Source organism: Aquila chrysaetos, chromosome 26, assembly GCF_900496995.4.
Source record: "Aquila chrysaetos chrysaetos chromosome 26, bAquChr1.4, whole genome shotgun sequence".
Lineage (NCBI taxonomy): Eukaryota > Metazoa > Chordata > Aves > Accipitriformes > Accipitridae > Aquila > Aquila chrysaetos.
Window position 1 is genome coordinate 4,538,217 of NC_044029.1, and position 18,782 is coordinate 4,556,998.

The 18,782-nt window shown below is 38.5% G+C and overlaps 1 protein-coding gene across 1 annotated transcript in view; it reads right to left on the reverse strand.

Moving 5' to 3' along the window:
• Nucleotides 1-18,782, reverse strand: part of PLXNC1 (plexin C1) — a 71,700-nt gene that overhangs the window by 45,864 nt on the left and 7,054 nt on the right. The window contains exons 2-7 of the mRNA XM_030002582.2: nucleotides 14,597-14,719; nucleotides 13,102-13,236; nucleotides 10,972-11,072; nucleotides 5,712-5,826; nucleotides 4,560-4,704; nucleotides 1,280-1,349 (exon numbers count right to left, since the gene is read on the reverse strand). Coding sequence (XP_029858442.2) covers nucleotides 1,280-1,349; nucleotides 4,560-4,704; nucleotides 5,712-5,826; nucleotides 10,972-11,072; nucleotides 13,102-13,236; nucleotides 14,597-14,719 — 689 coding nt within the window. The remainder of the gene's footprint in view (nucleotides 1-1,279; nucleotides 1,350-4,559; nucleotides 4,705-5,711; nucleotides 5,827-10,971; nucleotides 11,073-13,101; nucleotides 13,237-14,596; nucleotides 14,720-18,782) is intronic.

Consider the following 18,782-nt stretch of genomic DNA (forward strand, 5'->3'; position numbering starts at 1 on the left):
AAAAAAGCACAAACCCAAGAGAACAACCTGGCAAACATGTAATGAAATGCATAATACACATAACCTGCATTTACCTTCCAAGCCTATTGTTCTGTTGTGCTTATTCTGAGGACAAATTTAGTATGAAATACAATCTGTGCTGAGATGCTGAGAGCCACAAATTTCCAAAAAGCATGAAGCAGACAGAACACTTTGGGTTTCATTTTGCTGTGGTTCTCTCCAGCAAATATGTGGCCAGATAGTACTTTTTAAACCAGAAAAGGGGAGAAAACCATCACTGATTCTTTCACAGCTTGCCTGAACTTCTGTTCTGTGTGTGTAGTGCTAGCAAGTATTGCTAGTTTGCTATTGCCTTCCCCTACCAAAAAACATGCCTGTTGGAGACTAGTTTGTCCCTATCATGCTTAGCAATGCATCTATCAGCATGGAGGAGAGCCAAGAGCAGCACAGGCCCTCTCCACACATGCTGAGAAATGCTCTGATTTAGAGAAAGACAGCTCCTTCCCTGTGTTGCTCCAGGGACAGGGAAGTGATGTGCCACTTCCCAAAAAGCATGAGTTCAATTTCATCACAGGTGCCTATGAACTAGCCTCTTTGTATAGGGGAGGAGTGTTCTGAATGGGAACCCTGTAGTTACCTACAGCATATGTTAGCCAGATCTTTCTAAGTTTTAACAACCACATAGGCCATGTACTGGGCACAAATGCTTTCTACTGCAAGCTCTTAACGAAGAGCGTGGCTCTGAAAAATAATATGTACAGAACAATAGGTATTCATTATTCCTATTAGCAGATTAGAGGTTACTTTCTGGTTTAATTGTATTCGTGTTACCCATGGACCATATCTAAATTGCATCTGGCTCTATTAAAAAACAGCTCCATAAAGTGACTCTTACAGAGTCTCTTGACTCCTCTGATCTAGGTCTTATCCTGAGTACCAGGGGCCCACCTTTTTCACAAGGACAAAAAGGATTTTAATGTCATTGTGACTTCCTTTATTATCTCTTTAGGCACTTGTCATAAATTCAGTCATTGTAATGACTCTCCCACAGCTAGCTGCCAGGGTCCCGTTAAATAAAAGTCATCAGAACAAGTAGCTTTCTAGGGACAGTAAAAAAAGAGGAGAAGGAGGAAATGGGCCAAGAAAAGGGATTTGACTATGTTTAGTGAAATGTATTTCCTTAATAAATACCAAAAAAATAATGATCATACTTCAGCCCTCTCCCCCCCCCCCCCGCCCCAAACCCCTCAATGGACTTCAGTAGGTACCAGGCTCTTACTTTTTCATCTGAAACGTTTGTGTGATATTCCAAGAGCTTGAGGACAGCGATGCTTCAAGAACTAGACAATCTGGAAAAATGTGACTGTTAGACATATGCTGGATATTACAAGAAATAACTGTAAAAAAAATAACTGAGTTGAAAGCTCACGTGCCTTCAGCTGTTCTGTACATGGTATGCATGTTCTCTCATACATTCACTCACACTTTTGACTGATAAAAATAACTAGATTTTGTCCTTCCATAGCACCCTTCAGCTGATTTATTCCAAGCCTTTATACACACTCATTAATTAAGCTCGATGCCACCACTGCATGACATACAAAAGTAATGTTATTGTCAGGATACAGATAAGGAAATGCTACCATGGAGCAGGTATATAAAATCATCTCCTGAAGAGCACACAGTGGCACAGCCAGACCCCAAATTCAAGCCTTCTAACACAACAGACTGTTCTAATGCAAGAGACCCCAACATATCATACTTCTCTCTCTTTGTGTCTCAGAGACTTGGTTTCAGAGTCTTCTGTTGTAATCTATGCAGTAGCAATTTTCATCCTATTTAAATCTTTTATGATTGCATGAGTCAATTTGCCATTATTTCAGCTAGCAATTACTATACCAACAATTCACTGGCAGCTGTGGAATGAAAGAGTATCTTCTCCCATGAGCAGAATACCACATCGAAAAGTAGAGTTAGATATATACCACTTAAGCCATGGTCCCTTTCATCTGTGTGCCTGCAGATGTGTACGTCTGTGAAATGAACGACTGTTTGAGATCAAATGAAACCCATGTGTGCAGACTTTTCTGGCTTCCCTATGCTAGGAAGTAGATAGCTTTTTAATCCGGGAAAGTTACAGATTTAAAGTATGCCTACCTTGCAAAGGCAGAGAAAGCTTTGTCTTTATCACAGGCTCGCTTGTTCAGATGAAAACCAGCTTTGGCTACATCTACATTGTTAAATCAGAAGTATCTCCTAGCTCCACACGTCAGCATGGCACTTGGGTGCTCACTGCAAAGGTCACCTGCACTGCTTGTTAGAAACAGCCCTTGAGACTGTTCGTATGCTTAAATACCTTACTAAATGGAGAGCAAAGAGTCTGATTTTTAAAGGTGTTTTAATGTTTGAAGATGTGGATGAGCACACATAGATATTCTGAAATCCTTCACCAAGCACCTATTTGCATCTCCAGAATTCTACATATCTGCAGAAATCTGACATGTTGGGCACAAAATTGCCTAAATCACTTGCACATTATATGAGAGGGGTCTCAAGCCAGGAGCTACTGAAAAATAGTATTTTACTAGGAGTAGTAAGTAAAAGTAAGGAATTTATCTGCTTCTGGTAGAGCTTGTCTTCTCTTTTAAGTTTGTATAAATGCTTTAAAAACAACACTGTCAAATATGGTTTCCTGATTTTGTCTGTGTTGAAATTAAAGGAACCTATTATTTTCTGTATGGCCTGCGCTGACCTTTCAAAATGCACCAGACTGCACTGAGCAGCAGGTATTTTCAAAATGGTTAACACTGTCAAAGGGCTCATCTTTGGCACAAAGCACAGGCAAGGCGAGCTGGCTTCCGTAACCCTATACTCTGAAAACCTGCTAATGGAGTAAGAGAAAGCCTTAGTCCAAGAAGAGAGAGAACCAAAACAATGTACTCCATAATTGTAAGAAATCATGGCTTTTGGGACTGTGTCAATAAAGGATATTTTTTTCTTCTCTAATGCATTTGTCTCTCTTAAAAATCCACTAATAGTGTTTACTAAAGACAGCTTAATAGACCAGAATACCCACAGATATCACCCTAGCTGTCACCTGCTAGTGACAAAGTCTTTTATTCTCAATTCCCAAATTGATATTGGACAGGAACTTGACACAACACTTGTATGATGCCAGAAGAACTTTTCCCATACAAAGGCCATAGGATGAGCTCCTGAGATCCCAGTATTCCAGGGAACCTCATTCAGGGGCAAGGGTGCCCGAGAGAGAGAGCTCTTTGCAGCACTGAACTCTTCAGAACAACAGGTCATTGTAAGTTCTGGTTAACAATTCGTTCCTCTTTCTACACAAAGGTATTTTAAGAGAATCACTTCCATGCAGATTATTACATGGTTTGGGGGCTATATTATCTAGGAAAAGATAAAGGCAGGCATTTATCTGAATTTTCTGTTTCCTCTTCAAGTCACTTAAGAGCACATAGTATCCCTGAGCTTACTATCTTTGTCCCTCAGTTTAGATTAGAACTCTCTTTCATATTGTAACATACGCAACTTTAAAAAAGTTACAAGGTCAACCTGTATTAGAAAAGCTTTGTGTTTCTATACAGACCCTTGAAGCAATGCAAGGAGGATGCTTTCCTCCTATTAGTCAAATAAGACTCTACTGTGAAGGATTATCATCCGATCTTTGAGACCAAAGTCTAGAGAACAGCTCAAAAGTCTAGACATTCAGTAAATTACCACCTCATTCTAAAACCTGTAGTTGCCCGTAAGAGGTACAAAACAGATCACATGCACCTTGTGTCCGATACAAATGGTTCAGGTCTCTAATTCTGAGAACTACCAGTGAACAAAGCAGTATAAGAATTATTGCAAAATGATTCAACCAATAATTCAGAGAGAAGAATGAAATCGAGTCAAAAAGATGTACCAGACAAATTGCCCCTGAACCATGTATTTTTCTGCTAATCCTCTACATGGGACAATCACTTTCTCACAAGTGTCTAAGTCAAGTTGAAACAGTCAGTTGAATGTTAAGATATTTATTGTACAGACATTCATAGTCAGATTCTCCTCTTATTTATGCTAGTGCAGTTTTTTGCAAAAACAAATTCTGTTTGCAGATGAGAGAAGGGTTAAGATGGGTCACTTTGTCAAGGCAGAGCACTGCACCAACACTGTTTCCATAGCTCCAGCCAGCTTGACTGTCATTGCAGCTATCTTAAGTTTCCTTAGACAGTTATCAAGGCACCATGTAAATATACTCCTAATGCTAAAATACTGCACTGCTATAGGCTGAACTGAAGAAGCTGCTTCTAGCCATAGATTAACATGTTTTACTAGTTCTAGAAAGGATTCCATATTAACAAATCTTTAATTATCAAGAACAGTGTAACTATACTCAAATCACTTGACAAAACATGAATTTTTTTTTTCAGTGACATTCAACAAAAAGCATTACCTTCTCTCACACTCATTAGGCCTGTATTTATGCTCAGTTCTCCTCAGTAATAAAGGGCAGTGAATAAGAATTAAATACACGTAATAGTAAAACATACCATTATCAGTTATCACCGGAGTGGTTAGATTGCAGAAACAGGATGAGTTTTTCAGCACTACATTTTCATAAAGTATTTCAACAGATGTTACAATTTTTATCATACAGGAAGTAAGGATTTTGCTTGTGTTTGCAGCCACAGCAACCTATAAAACAATAAAAACAAGAACACAACAGATTTCTTGTAGTACTTGTTAAGTCGTCACCTTGTCTTTACAGAAAACTACAAACTATGAAATGTACAAAATGAAATTTTTTGTGGCAGAAGCAGACAATTCACTAGGTAGCTTCTCAAAGCAGAGGGCCTCTCCCAACTGAAGAAGCAATACAGAAAGTGTCCTGAAAGGAACAACATTGCTTACTTCCAGAAATTAAATGGACCTGTAAGGTATGTTAGGGGAGCAATCTGGAATAATTTTGGATTTTAAAACAAGAATTTTGCTATAACAATGTTATATGCTGTTATAGTCCCTTAAAAGTATCTGAGCAAGAATGTACAAATCCTCACAGAGAGACAACGTTTGCATCCACAACCAAAGTGCACTTAATTATGAAAAAGAATTTGTCTCGTAATGAATTATCCTTTGTTTCTGGCTGAAAGCGCTTTAAAAATATGATCACATTAGTGCATTCAATCAGGAAACCAGAAACAATAGCATGCAGATTAAGTGGCCAGTCATAATACTTGATAATCAAATACTCAAGGCTGTGTGTGTGCTGTGAACAGATACTGAGTAAATACTAATATCAAACACTTAAAGATGCATTTGTGTTAGCATATGTGTCCCAGTGAACGTTTTGTAACTTGTTACAAAGCTCAGAACTTACATAATGCACTTGATATATAGTCACTGGAAATATTAAAATAGCTGATAAAGTGATACAATGGAAACGTTGCCTTTGTCAGCATAGTGAATTTTTGACTCAACATCATGAAGTATAGCTTCAGGACACATTTTATAGGAGAGGAAGAGAACATCTATCTGATTGACACATACAACTTACTGGGATTTCCAATACATTTGCCAATTGTTGAGATAAGAGGGACTGATACATGGAACATGGTGACAAAAGAAGGGAAGCTGCAATAAGCAACAAAATGACACATTTTAAGTCACAATAAACAAACACGCATAAAACTGGGTGTACATACCTGATTTTTGGCAGGAAAACTTAGCAGGATTTTCAGATCTTTATCAGGTGCATGTGAAATGTTATACCAACCCTTTATGCTGTTTGAACGTGTACAATTTTCTTTTAATGTGCACCTAAAAGTATACATAAAATTATACTAGCCTCCTTATCGTGGCTTTGACTTCAGACACTGTACTTCAACTTATTTAATGTTATTGATTTTTTACAGGAACACTATTGATTTTTTACAGGAATACGCTTATAACTGCAAAAAGCTTGAGGAAAACAATCAGTAAAATCTTCTGCTTATCAAAATAAATTACAATGCATTGATATATGCCCTAGGGTCCTGATTAAGTCAATGGGACTCAAGCAAGTATTAGATGCTTGGCCAGTAACAGTGGACTTGGTAGCCTGGGATGGAATTCATCACCCCCAACTTGATTGCTCCATTGTACAGCTCTAGATCTCACCCCCCAGTTTCCTCTACACTCAGTGAGGAGAAATATGCTCTTTCAGGGTACAATTCACCTAACCTATTTTAGACATTCATACAAAAATGAAATGTATCACACTATAGAAGCTGCTCGTTCACTCCAAAGAGTATAAGAGGAGATGGGGATGAAGCTCAGATGTTGAGCTATGCTACAAATGAGTATAGTTGATGAGATGCATCCTCCTTCCTACTCTCCTCTGTCGTCCACTGATGTGAACAGTAATCTTTCCCTTTTATGTCAGTGCACTTGGTTAAAAACTAATTCAAAATAGATTTCTTGTCTTCAATAATAAAATCCATTTCAGAAGTAGGATGACACAAAGTAAATAAAAATGTTATAGATGCCAAATTGTAGGAAACAGAAACTACACAACAGAAAATTAAGGAAGAATGAGGAAATACTGGATATACAAGTACTACAAAGATTACACATATTAAAAACATGTGGTAAGAAAAAGAGAACATAAGCATACAAATTAGATAGACAATCACTGAGTTTGAAAGGTGAATCCTTAAAATACTGGCTGCTGTGAACAGCTAATAAAAAAACCATAGGTTAACTCCAAGTAATTCCATATAGCTAGCAATTAAAGACAAGTAAGTGCCAGCTGCATATATCTTAATATTTTCAGATTGAATATTTATAAATAAATGTTACATTTAATATTGTTTTAATAATACTACTTTTCTACCAAACATAGACGCATGTATAGCTTCAATCATGCAGTGACATGTGCCTTAATGAACTATTCCTTCACTAAAAAGTAGAAATTAGTACATACTTGCAAAGCATGGACCTTTTTCATGAGGAGCTCACTGTATAAACGTATTTCACAAACAATGTGTTTTCTCTCCAGAAGGAATAACACAAGAATGACTTTCAAGAAAAATATCCACTGCTTTCAAAAATGCCCAAAATAACCCCACAAACCATGGAAACCATAAAGCCATCTTCTCTGTAGATCAAGACATTGGCAACTGGAATGCAGTTAAGCACAAGGTCACTTCCTTTGTGGTCTAACTCAGGAAACTGAGTTCCTGCTGCACAAGAACCTGGTGGGGCTTTGCATCTGAATACATTCAGATCATAACTATACTGTAAGAAATTGGGACTATGCCTGACATATTTCAAACTGTCTGAACTAGGACAAATTTTAGTCTCATTTATACCTCTCTTCAGCTTACTGAGATCACAAAGGTCCATTAGCTCCACAGTTTTAGAACCACAGTGGACGGGATCTGTCATCAACAGATGTGCATAAATCGGATGCTCAGATATGTATGGGTAGGTAACTCACTGGCAAGGATGCACGGGAGAGAGACATCCTATAGTTTGACAGGCTGCGGATCATAACGATGAAGATGCAAGGCAACACACTCGCAATAATTGGCACTAAATAAGTGTATGCATTTCAGTGACACCAACATTAAAATATTAAAGAAGAAACCTGTTTATAAAGCTGAATATTTAAAACTGTCCTAGGACAAAGTTATTCACCTTCTTAGACTGCCTGAGGAACACAAGCAGTGAACTTCTTTCCCTCATCTACAATGAAGACTCTAAGAGTTTAAAGGCAAAAATGTAATGCCACCCAGTACCCAGGGTCATGCTTGTCTTCTTGCCAGGAAAAAATGTGTCTTTTGTTGCTCTAAAAGCTAACCTTTAACACTCAAACAATGTGCTACGGGGAACGGTCATTTCATAGGAAGCAGTCGCAAAGCGGGTAGTACAGCATCTGATGACCCTCAGCATGTATTCTCTCAAGTGCCCTGCACAGGCCAAGAGTAACATGAATTCTACTTACCTAAAGATGAGATTATTTTGTTATGTCCCTATTTTTTAGACAATTGATATTTTTTGCAAGCACATTGGAATGAATATAACAGATAAATATTATTTGTGAACAACATGGTTCTGAAAATTAACATACAGACTCAGACAACTACGAAGTCTGTCTTTCTTGGAAAGGTGGACTGGACCAGACCTTACAGAAGTATGAAAGTAAAAGGTATGAAACCCTAGGATCACATTTTAGACATGCATAGGTATGTGTACTGAGAAAAGCAGAGTCAGGATTTTTTTTTTTAATCTTTCACAGCAAGCTAGTTCTTTATACTACTAAAGATTCCTCTTCACAATTGGAATTGAGTTTCTCTTATTTCATTATGATAACACGATACCTATGCATACCAGTTCATTCATACTTAAGTCTCTGCTTCACTAATCTTGTATTAGCTACAGATCCTACTGAGTTTGCCTCTCTGCCTTGCTAAAGCATACTAATTTCCTCATGGAATAAGAACATGGTTTCAGAGAAAGTTTTGGCTTCCTTTTCCAAGGTACCAGTCCCTGAATGAAGTCCACAGATGTCACACACACTGACCAAATTCAAAAGTAAGTCTGGTCATGTCAGATAACTAAGACATATTGTGTTATTTCCATATGGAAAAATACATGTAAAACATCAGTGCCTTGTATTGGAATAATTTCAGCATACTTCAGGTAAATCTGATTCATCTATAGGAAATCTATAAACATTAAGGGAAATCACACAATGCTATGACTAATTGTTTTGAATGATTGTAAGTGAAAAGGAGAATTTATACATTTGTCCCTATGGAAGAAAGAGTAGAAACAGGAACAGTAGAAACATTTTGCTTCATTTTGTTTTCACTTGCAATAACATGTGCAGCTTTTTTCATCAAAATACTGGATTTGAGTTCACACCGTCTTTAAAATGAAGCACTGCTGGTAAGTTTTAATTAAAAAGTGGAGTGCATACTTAATATAAAATTTATTTCCCAGTAAGAGTATAAAACATAACATCAAGCTCAAAATTATTATGGAATATATTGCTTTAGTGGACATGTATGGACTTTGATTAAAATACTGGCTAAAAACTTGTCGTCCTCTTTTTCTAAAGCTTCACTCAGAGCTCTCTCTTCACAAAACCAAATATTTAATGATGCTAACTGCTTAACAGTGAAAGCTTATGTGGGTGTTGAACAGGATTCATATTATAGTAATTCATTTTTTCTCCAAAGGAGTAAATTATTTCTGTTTCAACCAGATGGAAACTTTTGGTGATTCCCCTCATAAACAGGGGATTTACTGACTAATAACTGTTATTCGCAAACTCTTTATAAGGTAACTAAAAGCCTGAAAAGCTTAGCACTGTAACATATACAGTTTCTAACAAGGTAGCAAAAGAGAGTTTGAAGAAAACACATTACAGAATAAACACCTACTCTCTTCCAATAACTACCTTTGCAAACACAAAGTAGCAGGTCTTCAGCAAAATCACCTTAACATTGAAATAATCCAAAATGGGTAGCATTAAGCTTCTAAAAGAAGGCTACTAGTGGAATTCCTCAAAAATTAATCTTATAGCCACTTTTGTTTAATGTTTTAATCACTGATGAACTGGCATAAAGCAAGATTTACACTGTCAGCATCTGCTGATGATACAAAGTTGGGAACGTTACCATGCAGAGGAAGATGAGAATATCACATAGGAACACTTGGATAGCCTTGAAATGGGATGACATTTCAAAGCATAAAGTACAGGAACATGTACTTAGAGCAATAAAAATCTCACAACCCATATGTGTTATAGACTGGAAACTCATCAATTGGAAAGAAAACAAACAAAGAGAAGGACCTGGGGGCATTATTTGATCATGGATGATTGTGGCCCATCAATGTGATGCTGTCATGAAAAAGATCTTTGTGATCCCAGGACACACTAAGTAAGGTGCTTCCTGGACAGACTGATTAAACACCATTGAGCAAGGCACAGCTGAAATGTCTTCTGGAATACCATGACAGTCCTGGTGATCCTTATTTTAAAAGGATACATAAACTTCACAGAAGGACTATTGGAGTCGAGTTAACAAAGGAATGTCTTATGTGAGAGAATCTTAGTGAAGTTAGCAGTTTTAGCACACCAAAATGAAAGTGAAAAAAGACTGCTTTCACAAAAACATTGAGGAGTAAGTGTGAAGGAGGGGGGAAAACCTATTTAAGCCAAGGCAATGTGAGCACCAGAACAAATTAGTATAACCTGTGCATGAACACGCACGTGATGAAAATGAGCAGACAGATTTTAACCAGCAGAAAAATGAGACTCTCAGATAGCCACACAACCATGGCAGGGAGGACAAAAAGCCTATCTAAATTTAGGATGGTCCTTGATTAGTTTATGAGTAGGTTTACATGATGTGGTTGCTTGCAATTACCAAGTCTAGGCTTGATGACCCAGGAATTTCTCCAGTCCAGGCCAAAGACATACAATAGCTTTCAAACCTGCTTCAAAGAAAGCAGCAAAACTAATGACTCAAATGTGAGGATGAAGTGTTTAGAAAGAAATTCTCCTCTGGCCTAAACCAAAGGCAGTGGTTGCAAAGCAAGGAACTATGAATACTGTAGACAACTGAGCACTCTTTCCCCGTTCTCACACACAAGATGCTCCCAGCTATTAAGATGCTTCAAGCATGAGTATACAATTTTATCTCTCAATCAATCTGGAATTGTAAAACCAAAATAATTTCTTCTTCTTAGCCCAACATATATTTTATGGGTAGATCTCAAAAATCTGAGAGTTAACACAGTCTTTAAAAGGTGCAGAGCTCCCTTTCACATGACTCACATTTATGGCTATGATTGATTCCATAAAAATTCAGTAGATACAATCTTGATACTGAATAGCCCCAAGCCAGTCAAAATGTACACTGACTAATAATGCATTGCTTTTATATGAAAGTCTAAAATACCAAAAAATACCTTTCATTCAAAGAACACCACCCACAGTAGGGATCCTTTGCAGATAAGCATTCTTGCTCGGAAACATATCTACCGCAATTTGCAACTGGTATTCTTCTCACCTAAAACCAAAGAATGCAATAACATACTGAATTAAAAGAACCTCCATAATCAGGGAAATTGAGGGTTACCATTAAAAATCCAAGAGCAACCAAGCACAATCCCTTTGGGGAAATTTCCTTATGGACTCCCCTCTGCCAGAAGACCTTTGGATAGAAATATGCAGCCTATTTTACACACGCTGTATTTCGCCATCAGATGATGAAACACCTCTGACAATGACAATTTGGTTCTACTACTCAAAGGCCAGCATAGACAGATTAATGCAAGAAAGACTGATTAGCATAGTGAATTATAGATAACAATAGAAAGGAGGTATATTTTACAAATAATGCTCTGCTTAGCAGAACACCGTTTTCCTCTCATCAGAACCAAGATTTTTACATGATTGATGAAGTTGCATCCAAAAATGCATGCGCAAAACAAAATGCATCTGTGTTTGCATCACCATGTCAGGTTACTGCATGTGCACACTAGAACAAACGCATGCAACTACTTAGCATGCATGAAAATGCCATTTCAATAAGTAAATATAGATAATTGTGGCTATATTGTATGTAGCTATACTTGTACATTCAGCTCGAATATCCTAGCCAGCCATTTTCAGAAAAGGAAAGGAAAAAGAAAAAGAGAAAGCTGATTACAAATACTGAATACAAATAACGTTATTAATAACAATGTTAATTAATAATCTTAGTAAGAAAAATATTCCTAATTCAAACCATTTTTTTACAAATTTGCAAGAATTAAAAGTTCCTACATTTTGTGAACAAGGATACATGGCTCGCTGCAAAACCATATTTACTGTTTTTTCCAGCCTTATCTTGTAAAATTCAATTTATCTGAAGGTGTGTGAGATAATCGGTTCAGTACCAGCCAACACCACAGACTATCAGCAAGCTAAAAAAGACAGTGTAGAAGCCTTATTTAAGTTCCAAGAGATGATCAGACAGAAGCATTTATTCCTAAAAGCTGTTGTTCCTCTATAACAACTTGCTCTTTTACCAAAGCTAAAGAAAATTCAAGTCTTTTCTTTGAATATCTACATATACTTTTGAATGAAATTTTTATTCCTTCTGCATTTGTGATAGATGGTTCATATCAGTCAGGAGTTCTCCTACTAACTTACCCACTCTCTCAGACGGCAGGCTAAAATGCTATGTTCACTGCTGGAAAAGTGATTTTATTGTAAATGAAGGTAATAAAGTGCTGGGTGAAATCCTGTCCAGCTAAGATGGACAGCCAGCCCTTATGTTTTCACTGCCATCTTCCCTGCTGCTGGTGAGACAAAGGAATTTGCTGAGTTGATGCTCAGCAGCCCTGCTGCAGGATGTGCTGCAACAACTGCACCGGCTCCTGGGAGCCGCTCTCTGCTTGACATGCAGCTCTGACATGTTTGCTCACATGCAGTAGTTCCCAGTGATTGCTGAAATCCTTGGCCTCACTATGCATACACATTAATCACTTCTGATTGTGGTTTTGGTTTGGTTTGGTTTCTTTAAGGTCTATGCCTCACTGAAGACAATGAGAATTTTATAATTTATTTCAGCAGAACTAAAACTTCAAATCCACCTCTCAGATTAAGAGCTTTCTCCCCATTAGAAACTCCATGACTGACTAGCAAACCCTGGCCTACCAATACCTGGATTTCTAATTCAGAAGAACTCCATCTCCAAAGAGTCTACAAGTTTTGTTTGCTACCTCCAAGCTTGATTCTGCATGATGCTTCCAGGAAAAAGAGAAAGAAAGACTCCCTCGACAGAATGACATAAAATAAGCATGGGATTAAGGGTGTTGCTAGATCATAGCGACAGTGGGTAGCACCATGACAGTGGAAGCTCTTCTGAGCTCTGCAGAAGTGCAGCCCAAACTTAGACAACATAACTAGGTATTAGATGTGAAGTTGGTAACTGCAGTTTGGATATTTAAGGTCTAACTCTGACCCAAACTGATGCTTCACTTATAAAGTGGCAGAAATCCTTAAAGCAGTAGTTCACATGAACTTATTATTTTATTTAATATTGTGCTTACCTTATTGGCGGAGGACAGATAGATGTAGTTATTATCTACTGGATCAAGTCGAAGTTTGGGAAAAATGGGGGTTTCTTCCTTAATTTCATATAAAACCTCTGGGCAATTAGATTCCATATGCTCATTAAGAATAGCCTAAAACACATGAAATCAAATTATTCACAAGTCCTTTTATTGATCAGTCAGCATTTTAAACAAAAACCTAGTTTCAGCTACATCAGAGCTTCTGAGATGATTTACTGAGCCCTGATTCAATTCACCTACTGCACTGGCTCTCACACTGCAGAAAGATGGAGTAAAAGATCACCAGAACAGAATTTCAACAAAATCCAGGCCAGACACTTTTTGCACTGAATCTGGCACTAGTTTAGTGTATGAAACATCCCTCCCACCAAATACGTTCCTGACTGATGCAGAAACTCAACGTGGAAGAGGTGCCTATATCCCAAAGTCATAATGTGTTAAGTACTCCTATGAATGGAGAAGAAAGTATTAGCCTTCAGAAAACAAATTAACATCCAGACACCCATAACGTAAAAACTTCAAGACAGAAGTTTCTTTGTGGCTTCTGTAAGTATGCATCTGAGGTGGTACTTCTTTTTCTTACCTTGCCCAACTCTACAGTTGCCCACCACCCTTGGCACAGAATTCAAGAGAACCGGAGACCACAGAAACTTTATTTTGCAAGTTAATAAGAACACCAACATTGATATAAGGGTTTCCATAAACATGATTAAACAAGGGAGATATGTTCATATTCTCCACCGTGCTAAGCAGACACGGAAGACTTCAAGCTCATTTTTCATTATCAAAAGCACAGTGAAATCAAATGGGTAAAAGCTTTTCAAGCTCTCTACTATATTCCTCTCCAACTGCTTGCTTAATGAAAACAAAAAATGAGAGTCATGCTTTTCAGTGTACACAGGAAATGCACATTCTTGCAAAACCCAGAAAAAAATTAAAGTATAAAAGACATTTGACTGGATGGTTGAAAAGTTTGATAATGAGAAAAGGTGACTTTCACTTCCAGGTGATTGATTTAAGTTAGTGTAGGTCAACTATTCAGAACCTAAGGCAAAACGAATCCTGACTTTTCTATCGGACAGCTATTCACATCACACAGATAGGCTAACAAACAAATAAATATGCTTCCAAAATCTAACAATATTTAATATTTCTGCTGCAAAAATCAAAGCAAGGTAGGAAACAAAAGACAGAGTAACTGAGAACTCCACAGTCCATAAATTGATACTGTGGACATTAGCAGTTTAATGAAATGTTTCCATGAATTTTAAGCAGGGTACATAATTGCTTTTGAAAGTTATCTTGCTCTCCAAGTAACAATACAGCAGTTACTTCACAAACAAACAAAAAAGAAATGGAGATTCAGGAGGTTATATCTGTTTATAATACAGTGCCTAAACCAGGAAACATTTACCCACTTGAACACAGCAGCAGCTGATGGAGAAGGGAAGAACTGCCACACTCATCTTACCTTCAGTAACTGTCCATCATCTGTTCCCAAAAAGAGAACTATCTGATTCAAAACAACTGTGCCATAAACAGCCACTAATCCAGAGTGAATCAAGGTAGGTAATTTCTTGATTGATCGTGCCTCCTGAAAATCAGATATAAGAGAAAGCTATTACAAAATCATTCACCTATACTGCAAAACATTAAGAAAAAGAAAAAGAAGAATCCCTGGAAAGATTCTCAGAGAACTCAACTTTAGACAATATTTTGGGTAACATTTTAATTCTGACACAATTTCAGAGCAACATATCATTGGAAATGGCACATGAAACTACTTCTTTTTTTATACACAGCAACTGGTCACATCTGTGATAAAGATTACATCTACCGCAGCTAAATCACTGACCTCAGTGGGAAACAGACTTGGCCTAACAGCAGCAAGTTACTTTGCAACAGAACTTTTCTTTTTTGGGGGCATAATGCCCTGGGCTTATTCTGAATTGCCAGTTCTCAATGAAGCCATGCTTTGCCATCACCTGACTGCACCTACCATGAAGGCTGCAGATACACTCAGCAACCACTTTCAAAGGCATGCAAATATTCTGGAGAAAGGAGGCACTTCAAACACATGGACTCTTTTTTTTTTTGCGTGCGCGTGTGTGTGTCAGAAAACGAGGAGCTTCATCCTCCCCTTTCTGGTTTCCTGCTTTACACTAAAGGAAGTTGAGACTTGCGTATTACATAAATATAAAACTGAGATAAAGCAGCATAAAGTTCATGTCAGGGGGAACATAAATGTACCTGCGTGAACTTTAAAATCAACATGTTACCTACAATTCTCTATCCAAGCTGGAGGAAGTTAAGTGACAAACACGTGTAAGCAGCTCATGAAAGAAAACATCATGCAGGAAATCTCAATATCTTGTCGAAGGAAAAACCAAACCAAATAACCCCAACTGTAGATGACCAAGTGCTGAAAGTAAGCCCTGATGTGCGAGAATAAGGTCATTCACCAGGTGAAAGATGGTCTCTGCCCAGACTCCCTACAAGCCCAGATATCTTCCTACCAAGCAGTATCTCAGTTTTGCAGTCCTGTAATTGCTTTAAGTCAATCTCCATGGCAGATGCTGCCAAAGGTGTGATGCCACCTGCTCTCCAAATGGGTCCAACCCCAGCCAAGCTCTACCTCCCCTTCCCTTCTATTAGTATAATGCTTTCCAGTGAGCTTGGTTAAGGAAACAATGTGCCTAGAAAATGGTCTGTAAATCCATCTACCTACCTAAATTTTCATTTGAGTCATTCTCCTCATCACATGAACATGTGGTTGCACAGATGCCAGCGCTGGCACTAGGGCGCAGCAGGCATGGGACGTGGGGGGAAGAGCTCACATAGGGCCATGTCCTTGGGAACAAGCTTACAAAGCCCAGCATCTCAGCCTCAAGGACGGATTCCTAAACCTACAGAAACCCTCTGAACGCAAGAACCTATTTCGCTTTAATGCACAAGTCAAAGTGTGAGAGTGGACCATTAAAACTGACATTTTGCAGAAAGGTGAAGGCATTTCTCAAAGTTATGAAGCGAATCCATAACACAGTAACAGCTGAATTCAACTCTTGCATGCTAGGATTCTGGCTTAACCCCAAAAAGTCTTTCCACAGAGAAATATTTTTTTTCTGAACTGCAATCCTAAATCAATTAAAATCTTTTTCAGTCATCTGAATTATTTTAATTAGCCTGCAAGAACAACTACTTGGAGTAAAAGAAGACTTGATTAACTTTCATATTTAAAGATACTATTTTTTTTCATGCAGCAGGAAGAAGACACAGGAACTGTCATGTACTTGCACAGAACTTCAGTAAAACCTACTTAGGCATGAGACTCCAGTACCATGGAGATCTGTTTTAGATATGGGGGGGAAAAAGTGATTGCAAGCATTTTAAGGTGGAAAAAGTTAACTCACTTTTTTATTAGATCAGAGCGTAACAAACTCCAGCACAAAGGAGTAAGGAGGTGAAGCTTCCAGGCTTTGATTTCCATCAGAATTAGAATTTTTTTTTCCTGCAGTGCACCGTATAGTAGCGTAAGGAAAACAAACCACCTCGCAGACTCTGTACAATAAGATCACAGAAGAGGGGAGGACTCACCCAGCCTCTGAAAAGCTTTGCTGCCAGATTTTATTTTGACCCACATACTAGTAAAATAACTAGTGTCATATCAGTGCATCCTCCTCATCTGACTGAAGAACCAATACTGACAAGTGTGGAAGCCTCCTCCCCTCATTCTGTTTGCTAGAGGGAGGGTCAATATGACATTGAGCTAATACAGATAAGAAGAGGGGAAATTTAGATGGTGGGCAGTCACAACAAAAATTGCCTTCTCTCTTTTGCAACCTATTTCTCCAGCTTGCCCATTCCCTCCAGGGTGCAGCTGCTGCTTTCACCCTTCTGTCACCCCTTTTCCATGTGCATTTATTTTTTTAACAAGCCCTTTTACCTCTTCCACTGTGACTAATGGGGTTACAGCACTGTAGGGCCTTCCCAAGCTTTTTCTTTCACAGCTAAATCCATCCTTAAAATGCATTTAGAGTCCAAGCTTCCTTTATACTTGAAGAGTCAGTCATCTCCACCATCACCTATCTGTTGATCCTGTAACATTTTTGGGCTCGTACAAAAATAAGAAAAGCAAAAGAGAAGACAATGCTGCTCTAGAAAACCTTTCTTTTTTTTTAATTCTTCAGTTCCACCCTCTGTTCTATTCTATAGCCCCCCAAAATTTTCACATGCACAGGTAAGCCTACGGATCTCCTGAATTAACCTGTATTTTGCTTTTAAGTTCACCTCCCTATGCTGTTTGGTTATTGGCAAGAAAAGTATTTATACTCATTTTCTATTTTGCATCTCATTTTCAGATTTAATGCCGTATGATTCCAGCTGCAGCAGCCATATTCACACTGCTACTTTCTGTCTTGATTTCTTCCTCATTATTCTACATTGCGTGCCTCAGAGGCAAGGGCAGCATTTTTAGCTCACGCAGCACTCAACATATTGCAGCTGGCCAAAAAGTAAGAATAAAGGGTTTGAGCATCAGAGTGAATGAACAGATGCAGCTATACAAAAGGACACAAGACTTGTGAACAGTGTATAGCAACAGTCAACACTGGAACAATACATAGATGTTTTTCCTAGAGGGGAAAAGACTTCTGGAACCTCAGTCTTCTTTCTTAACTTCACCACCCTTCAACTTCCTGTATCAATTTTTATTATATCAGAGGGTAACAAACTTAAATATTGGTTCATGCAGCAAGCTTTTATCAGGGCTAAGGAACGAGGAGATGAACTGTTCCAAAATTTTATTTTCATGAGGTTTTTTTTTTTTTAATTTGTTGCACTGCATAGCAATTCTAGGTGGACAAACCATCCCAGGCAAGCAGACTGCAAAAAATCAGGGAGGATGACCAGGAAATCAGAGGGTCTTCACAGAGACCTTGCAGAGGCAAGGTCCTGAGCCTCAGGATGCAAGGCAGGAGGGGCAGTCAGGAGCTATGCTTGAGCAAGGGGGTGATGGGGACTCCTGAGATGGGGGAGGCTAGAAATTCGTGACTTCTTGCAGCAGCAAAAACACTCCTTCTCCGCCCTTGGATCTGAGTTTACAGAATTGATAAAGTGTACTAATACCAATGAGGGAGCACAAGCTCCATTACAGAAGGCTTTGAAACCAACTGACCTTGAACAGAGCATTAGCAGAACGCAAGAGGAAGTGGTGGGTGACCGTGGTTGGAGATTCCCTCCTGCAAAGGATGAAGGCACACAACTGCTAAACCGTCATGCTATTACAACAGGTTTCTTTTTTTCAGGGGCCCCGATCCATTACATTGCAGAGAGACTGCCAATGATTTTCCATTACTTGGACCACTACCCATTGTTGCACATCCACGTGGACACCAAAGACATTGCCTAGTGCAGGTCAGGACTACAGAGCTCTCTGGGCAAAGTGAAGGAGATGGGACCGCAGGCTTTGTTAACCCTATGGAGTCAGTGAAGCATGATGCTCTTCTGGATTTGCTACTCACAAACAAGGAAGAACTGACTTGGAGATGTGATAATCAACGGCAGCCTTCACTGTAGTAACTATGAAATAACCGATTTCAGGATCCTGAGGGTGGTGAGGAAAGAACAGCAGAGTACAGAGCCAGAGACCAGGCTTCAGC